The 8,735-nt window shown below is 38.4% G+C and overlaps 1 protein-coding gene across 9 annotated transcripts in view; it reads left to right on the top strand.

Moving 5' to 3' along the window:
- Positions 1 to 8,735, top strand: part of Ptpn13 (protein tyrosine phosphatase non-receptor type 13) — a 238,888-nt gene that overhangs the window by 144,204 nt on the left and 85,949 nt on the right. For all 9 annotated transcript variants that reach the window (XM_008851752.3, XM_029555308.1, XM_029555309.1 and 6 more), the window contains 5 exons: positions 3,180 to 3,254; positions 3,381 to 3,555; positions 5,109 to 5,262; positions 6,124 to 6,262; positions 7,053 to 7,205. In XM_008851752.3, the coding sequence (XP_008849974.1) occupies positions 3,180 to 3,254; positions 3,381 to 3,555; positions 5,109 to 5,262; positions 6,124 to 6,262; positions 7,053 to 7,205 (696 nt within the window). The remainder of the gene's footprint in view (positions 1 to 3,179; positions 3,255 to 3,380; positions 3,556 to 5,108; positions 5,263 to 6,123; positions 6,263 to 7,052; positions 7,206 to 8,735) is intronic.

Genomic DNA, 8,735 nt, shown 5'->3' with positions numbered 1-8,735 from the left:
AATAATGCCTAATGCCTAGCTAGTTTTAAAAACCAGAGGGAACCATAGTAGTCCAACAACCTACTGACACATTATACATACCAGATCAAGAAATATATGGCTAAGCAAGGTTTATCTGAAAACAATTGGTTTCTTGCCCAAGATTTATCTACATGGCACAGAGTAATTAAAAGTACCAGACTGGTGGAACTAACCTTGGATGTTTAACAGACATACTTGCTAGTTTTAAAAACCAGAGGGAACCATAGTAGTCCAACAACCTACTGACACATTATACATACCAGATCAAGAAATATATGGCTAAGCAAGGTTTATCTGAAAACAATTGGTTTCTTGCCCAAGATTTATCTACATGGCACAGAGTAATTAAAAGTACCAGACTGGTGGAACTAACCTTGGATGTTTAACAGACATACTTTGAGGCCTATACTAATTTGGTCAGAGGGACATAAAGGACAGTTTTTGCTCCTTGCCCTCCTAGGTCAACTAGTTCCAGGAAACTATGAGCATCTCTCAAAATGTCCTGTAATTGTGGTGGGTTGTTGCAGGTTTCCTCGCAGGTCCAGCCCACGAGGGACTGCAGGGAAGGAGGGTTCTGGCCGAGGTGGTGGGTGAGAGGCATGGAATCAACACACAGACTCTGGGAGTCAGGTGAGAGCAGGCACTAGGCGAGGTGCTGCAGAGTTGTATATTGCTGGGAAGTGCAAGCCTTATATACCTCTCCCTCTGCCCCCAGTGTCCTATAAGTTGGTGTGTCACTTCCTGATCCCCTCATCCGGGCAGGATCCCCTCATCTGGGCAGATTGTAGGTTGGCTATTTTGCAGAAGTGCGGGCCACACTCTCAAAGCAGAAGCTGTGTTCTCTTAGTGCAACCAGTGCTTAAGCCTGGCACTTCCTCTCCTACATATCCATCCCTTTTGATGGAAGCAACAGTGGGTCACCTGTCCTCTTGATCAAGGAGGCTGAGGAGACCCCACAAGATGGACTTGAACCAGTGTCCAGTCTACAAAGAAGAGGGTTAACACAGAGAAATCATTTCTTCCATGCTTCCGAGGAAAGCCAGCCATGGTCAAGCAGGACCTTTGACTTATCTTCACATAGGTGGAACTGGTAAAAGGAGCCAGGGGCTCCTCCCAAGCCCATGTGACCCCTGAGGAACACATCCTCCAACAGCCTTAAGAGTAAAAATAAATTGGTATATCTGGGCCAACTGTATGACCTTAAACACCCAAAAGGAAAGTATAACCAAAGATTAAAGGGGCCAACATAATTTTTTAAGAGTCCATATGTATAGCTAAAGGCTACATAACAAGCAACAATGCCAGATAGGAGATACCTTCTTTTGAGTTGTTGGCCAGGGTAGCCCAAGGGACTCCCAGATAGTAACTCAGCATAGAACTGGGAAAATGAACAGCAGACCCCATCTTATCTAAAGAAATATTGACAACCGATTGCTGCTAGATGAGGAACAGCTGACCTTCCTAAAACTAAGACCTCTAGATAGTGCTCATTAGATTCACCAGATGGACAAGCAGTGGGGAGTGGGGGTGGTGCAGACATCACAGTGGACAGTAGCAGGGATAACAGAGTATAAGGGCCCTAGTAGGGTGAGGGAGGCTATGGGAGGGTGCCATATGGGAAGTGGGTGTACAGTTGAATAAGATAGTTTGGGATTTATGTGTGATGCATGCACACACACACATACACACCATCAACAAATTTTTAAAAATTAATTATATTTGAGGAGGAAGCATAATGGAAATTTACATAATGTTAATTAGTAGAGGTGATTAACATTACCATTGAAATCTACCCAATGACTTTACAGACATACACAGGTGCCAAGGATCTGAGTACAACCGATTATGACTAGTAATGATCTGATACATATAGATTAGAGATGCATGCACCAACAGATAATCAGATACATACAGATGAGAGATGCATGTGCCAACATCTCAGTGTTATTAATGAAAACAATGAGTCTTTCTATAAGAAACAATGTCTTACAGGGCTTATACTGAATTCAATATTGTATAACTGTATCGATTCAACAGCGAACCTAAAAATTTTTTATGGCCACTTTTAAAAGAGATGTATCTTTGCCCTGGAAACTGTTATTGAGTATGTTAAAGTTGTAATGAAATGCTTCTAAAAAATTTTTTTTAATTTTTAAAAAATTTTAAGAAATGGGGTTGGGGGATAGTCATGTAAAGCACTTAGCATTATGTACATAGCAAGCAAACAAATATAACTGGCTAAATTAAGTCCTTACCTTACAAGGAAACTAGTTTAACATAACTTTTTCTTTACTAAGTTAATTGCTCTCCTAAAATTCAGATGGTACACTGAGGGAAAGTTATTTTATTGTATGTATGGAAGAAATTGGTTACTTTAGACCAAAGATACACAGATCACACTAACTTTCTAACACTGTATTAAACAATTTTTAAAACTTTAGAACTTTAACTTCCAATCAACAAACAGTATACAACCAAATCAGTAAATAAATATACTCTACAATTTACATTAAGCTTGGAAAGATCCTAAGAATCAATTCTTTCTGTCTCTGTCTCTGTCTCTTTCTGTCTGTCTGTGTGTGTGTCTGTCTGTCTGTCTGTCTGTATCTGTGTTTGTGTCTGTGTCTGCTTCAGTATTTCATTCTGAGGTGTTTCCAGTGGGTTGATAATTCTTAATTCATATTAAATAGTAATAAACCCATCAATGTGAAAACGCACTGCATAGGCAAATCAGTGGGCACAGGCTGCTAGCCCTAAAAATAAACCCTAAAACCACAAGTCAGGAACTAAATTGGCAGTGTCAGTTCCTTCTATAAGTCCAGGAAGGAATTTAGAAATACTGGTCTGAAGTAGAGATTTCAGTACCATGCTGTAACCCTTGCATACCAGTCTCCTCACACCCCAAATAAGTCATTTGCTGTTTTGGAAAATAACAGTTCCACAACTGTTTCTGTTGACTTCAACTAGAAAAAAAAAAAAAAAGGAAGAGAGAGCCTATGCAAAGCACATTGTACTTCATTGAAAGTTTCTGCTTTTGTTTTGTATAACCTCATTTTAATGTGGTAGCTTTATATGTAATTTATTATTATACTGTTTTTCTTTTAAGAAAATACCTAGGATAAGTAGTAAAAATTATTGATTTTACTTATAACTTGCAGAATTTCTTTGGCCCCGAGTTTGTGAAAATGACCATTGAACCATTTATATCTTTGGATTTGCCACGTTCTATTCTTGTAAGTAGTAAAATCAATTTGTGTTCACCTTGAAAAATAATCTCAGTATTTTTTATTTGAATGACAAGTTTAAATACTTATAATGCTTCTTTCAATAAATTCGATAAATGTTTTTTTCAATTGTAGACCAAGAAGGGAAAGAATGAGGATAGCCGGAGAAAAGTAACCATAATGCTTCTGAGTGGGCAGAGGCTGGAGCTGACCTGTGACACCAGGACTGTATGCAAAGATGTCTTTGATATGGTCGTGGCCCATATTGGCTTAGTGGAGCACCATTTGTTTGGTTTAGCTACCCTCAAAGGTACCCAAATTTTTTAATTTAGAGTTCGGAATGGAAACCTGGAAGCAGCTGATTTCTTGTAACTATTATGCTGGGCTTCATTTGGGGAAAGTGTAAGTGAATGAACAGGTCAACAGTGAGAAACAGAAGAAAATTAGGAACGTAAGTCAGTTTCACTCTTTGTGTTAATGAGTGGGCAACTTCTGTATCTAGTGAGTTTTCTTTGACTATCACTGCAAAAAAATAGCCTTTTGGGTCAGAAAATAATGATTGTTCTTGTTACTACTATGTTAATGATTTATTGTAGGTTCAGATTTTTTTAATCCTTATTACTACCGTTGTTCTGGACAGTTTATTTAAATTGCCTTTACTCATCTGTAAGATGAGAATGATGATAGCTGCTTCATAGAGTTGTCACAAAGATTAATGGATCTATGTATATAAAAAAAATAGCCTTTTGGTTGGGTTTAGATTTTAACCTTTTGAGATAGGATCTTACTATCTAGTCTCAGGCTCCTGCTCTCACATGATCATCCTGCTTTAGCTTCTCCAGCAGCTGGTACTACAGGTCTGTGTCACTGGATAAACATAAAAAATATTTTAGTTATGACATTTTAAGGATATATATATAGCATGCATGGATGTATTTTTTTAGACATAATCTAACCTGTCATCATTATTGCCTTTGGCTATGAAAAGACATATATATATATATGTCACACACACATACATACATATATAGAGAGAAATTAGTCTCTTAATATGCAATTTAATATATAGAGGACTCTGTTTCTAAATTTTCACAACTTCCATAGCCTACTATCTTAAAATCATACAGTGTCTTTTGAATGGTATTGCATGATGTCTTAACAAGTACTCAGTTCAACTAGGTATGCTACACACCTATAATCTCAACACTGGCAAGGCTAAGAGAAGAGGATAAGTTCAAGACAAACCTCAACTACACATAGTGAGATACTTTTTCAAAAAGAAAAGACATAAAGAAATCATTATTTCCCATGTTTTTAGACATTCCATCCATGGAGCTCACCACCTTATGGTCTCAGAACAGTTTCTGTAGATGCTTCCTTGTATCAGCTGGAGTTGTGCAATAAAGAACTCTTCAGAACTGACCTTCTTTCTTTAATAAATCATTGTACTCAATGACTTAGTATTCAATATTGCAGCTCTCTCAACCATTTAATACTTGTTTTCCAAGGTGTTTTCTATCCTTTATGTCATGTGCTTCTTCCAACAACCCTATCAAGCAATAATTGTCATTACCTTGATCTTACAGACAGGAAAATCAACATCAAGAGTGGCAAAGTAATTTATTCAGTGTCACACAGGTAGTGAATGATGTGAGCTGGAGTCGAATCCAGATCTGTCAGTCTTGGAGCCCCAGTTTTTTAAAAGACTGATCCATACTGACTCCACCATACGCAGTGCCACGGAGCCCTGCCACACTTCTGACAGCTTTATTTTATTCTTTTTATTACTACATTAAACAGAAAAGTGAAGGCATCAAAGGGAAGCTTTTATGTCATCTGAATGTTTTTCTCCTTCTCTTTCAGAAAATGAGTATTTCTTTGTTGATCCTGACTTAAAATTAAACAAAGTGGCCCCAGAGGGATGGAAAGAAGAACCAAAGAAAAAGGGCAAAGCCACTGTTGATTTTACTTTGTTTTTCCGAGTTAAATTTTTCACGGATGATGTTAGTCTGATACAGTGAGTACACAGGCATTTCTCTTTTGGTCCTGCTCTTTTGACCCTAGTACTGAACTGCTTCATTTGGATGCATGACAATTTCTTCCTCATCATAAAAGAAATGCATCATTTCCTCTTAAACCACCCCTTTGTGGTCATCGTTTCAGTTACTAGGGGTTAGCCATGATCAGAAAACATTTTATGGAAAGGTCTAGAAACAAAAAACTTTCATTCTTTCTAAATTCCATGTAGTTCTGAATAGTTACATGAAGTGTTGTGCTGACCTACATCATTCTGTCTAGGGCATGTGTCATCCTTTACCCTGAAAGTCTATGTATGTACACCTACTGCCTGTTAGTTGCTTAGCAGCCAGTACCTGGTCAGGTCAGCTGTTACGGCACTGCAGGTCTTGTATTCAGGTAGCTCCTACTTACTAATGGTTCCAGAGCACACAAGAAGTTCCAACAGGCAAAAGAAGCTGTATTTCTCTCCTTTTAAGTGAACAGTTGAAAGTAACTTAATAAGGAAGTTTAAAAAGACATATGCTGAGATTTAGAAGTTCTTTGGTAAGTTGTTGTAATTAATCTCTTACTGTGCCTAAATAGTAAGTTAAACTTCATCCTGTACTTCCACACATAGGAAAATAATGTATAGGGTCTGGTACGGCTCATAGTTTTGGGCTTCCATGAAGCTCATGCTATGTATTCTCCCATGAATAAGGGCAATGTCAGCATTACCCTCACTGTTTCTTGATTTTTGTGCCTTTGAAAACTTAATAGCAAACTTACTGGTAAATCATTTTGTAAATATTTATGCCTAGAATCAAAATCACCCCGAGTCAAGATCAAAAGCCAAGGCTTTGTGTACATTTATTTTTCCCAGGCACAACCTAACTTGTCATCAGTATTACCTTCAGCTGCGAAAAGACATTCTGGAGGAGAGGACACACTGTGATGACGAGACGGCCTTACTGCTTGCATCCTTGGCTCTCCAGGCCGAGTATGGAGATTACCAGCCAGAAGTAGGATTGTATTTTCTTTTTCCACCATCAATTTTATATATGTGGATTTGTTTGTTTGTTTTATATGTCTGTGTTTTGTTTTGTTTCATTGCTAGGGATCAAAACCAAAACCTTGGGCATGGCCCACAAGCATTTTCCCACTGAGCTTAAACCTCAGCCCTTTTGTATTGTTAAACTTATCCTTAACATAATTAAGGAGAAATCCTAGTTGAAATATTGGTTCAAAAGCAATCTTAATATATTTGAAGCTCCTTTGGACCCTCAAAATGCCTAGGCTCCTCCAGTCCCCTGACTCTATACAATCATGCAGTATGAGATTTATTTTTCTATTTAAAGTTATCCTGCTTTGGAGTTTAGGGGTATCTAGCACCAAGCCTTCCTTCTCCCATGTTCTGACTAAAGAGAGTGAAGGAGGTATTAGTCAAGCATGGTCTAGAGGACTCTACTTTCCACACAGACCCACACAGTGATGGGCTGGCAACCTGGCTGAACTATGTGAACTCTGTATTCAAAGCTTCATGTTCCTAATGAAAGAAATATGAGAGGAAGCAGGGGACAGGAGAATGCCACTTTAGCAGCATCCCTCACTACATTAGACACAGGCCCTCAAATGTCCTCTCCTGAAGCACAGCAGTCAGTTCAGCCATTCTACCTTATACTGAAGAAAAGAAAAAGGGAAGTAAATGTATTTCATTTCTTGACAGAAGCAAGAACCTTAAGATGGGAGGAAGAAGCTTCACACCCGTAAAAGGCAATAGAATGGTTACAGAAACATTCATTCTCTTTCTAGGTTCATGGTGTGTCTTACTTTCGCCTGGAGCATTATTTGCCTGCCAGAGTGATGGAGAAGCTTGATTTATCCTACATTAAAGAAGAGTTGCCCAAATTGCATAACACCTATGTGGGAGCTTCTGAAAAAGCGACAGAGTTAGAGTTTTTAAAGGTAAGCATACAAGACAACCAGAGATAAGCAATGCCACTTGTTCAAAATGAGCAAGAGGGAGGAGACACATCTGAAAAGCTCAGGGCCAATATCTGATACTTTGCAACATCTTGCTGCTCGGTTCCTGACTAAAACTGCAGCAGAGAGAGAACTGAGGTTCAAAGAAGACATGTAATATTCCCAAGGTCAATAGCTACTATGGGGGACAAAATTATTACTTCAACTCATATCTAACTGGCTATGAATTCTGTATTTTTCACACTATTCCTTATCTCAAAATGAGTCTGCATTATAAAGAAGAAACAGTTGAACTTGGTGACTGAGTAGGTATGAGGCAAGTTCATTCTCATTCTAGAACTGTTTTGTTTTCCAAAATGTTAAGATTCAGTAATATTTTTTAATATTTTATTAATTTTTATGTGTATGAGTGTATTGCTTACATATATATAAGTACACTCATGTTTTGTAATGCCTGGGAAGGTCAGAAGAGAGAGCTGGATCCTGTGGAACTGAAGTTATGGATGGTTGTTAGCTGCCATGTAGGTGCTGGGAATCGAACCTGGGTCCTCTGAAAGAACAGCCAGTATTCTTTTTTTATTTTTTTGGTCTTTCTGAGACACTATAATCCCAGCTTGACCTGGAACTTGCTATGTAGACAAGGCTGGCCTTGAACTCACAAAGATCTGCCTACCTCTGCCTCCTGAGTGCTGGAAGTAAAGGTGTGTGCCAACATGCCCACCTGTAAGCAGCCAGTACTCTTAACCACTGAACTATCTCTCCAGCACTGAATTTCCACTGAGTGCTAATTAATTCATACAGATGCAGAAAGTCAGAAAAATTAGCTTAGGTTGTGTTCTGCCTGTTAGATTATGGACAGATGAAATGCATTTATGATAGAAAGGACAGAACTCTAAGATCCAATGCAATAGCAAATATAAGAAACTTTTCTATTGGGGCTGGAGAGATGGCGCAGTGGTAAAGAGCACTGACTGCTCTTGTAGAGGATCTGGGTTCGATTCCCAGTACTCACATGGTGGCTATGAATCGTCCTTAACTCCAGTTCCAGGGGAAGCCCTCTTCTGATCTCCACACATTGCACAACACAGGTGCACTCACTTACATGCAGGCAATGCACTTGTACACATAAAATAAAAATAATAAATATTTTAATAAAGAAACTTTTCTATTGAAAAGAAACTTTGAGAACCTTCTTCCATTCCAGTACCATAGAATGGGAGAATAGACCTTGTATTTCTTGATCATTAGTGCAAGGAGCCATGTTTCCCAGCCCAAGTTTCATATATCTATGAAGGGGCCTCATCCACAGATTCGTAAGTCTTTAAACTAGGATTCATGTAAGAAAGCCAAAGTGGCTTGTTTTGTTTGAGTCCACATTTAAAGATGTAACCTATTACCTTGTGTTTTCCTTATTTACTACATTTTTGATACTTGTAGGAACTAAATAACAGTATATTTTTATTAAGAAGGAAGACAGACTGTACAGCTTTACAGGCAGTAGAAGTTTTCAGC

The sequence above is a fragment of the Nannospalax galili genome, unplaced genomic scaffold (assembly GCF_000622305.1).
Source record: "Nannospalax galili isolate Female #2095 unplaced genomic scaffold, S.galili_v1.0 scaffold405, whole genome shotgun sequence".
In the NCBI taxonomy this organism is placed as follows: Eukaryota; Metazoa; Chordata; class Mammalia; order Rodentia; family Spalacidae; genus Nannospalax; species Nannospalax galili.
Note: the sequence above shows the minus strand (reverse complement) of the source record. Positions and strands in the feature narration are given on the sequence as shown.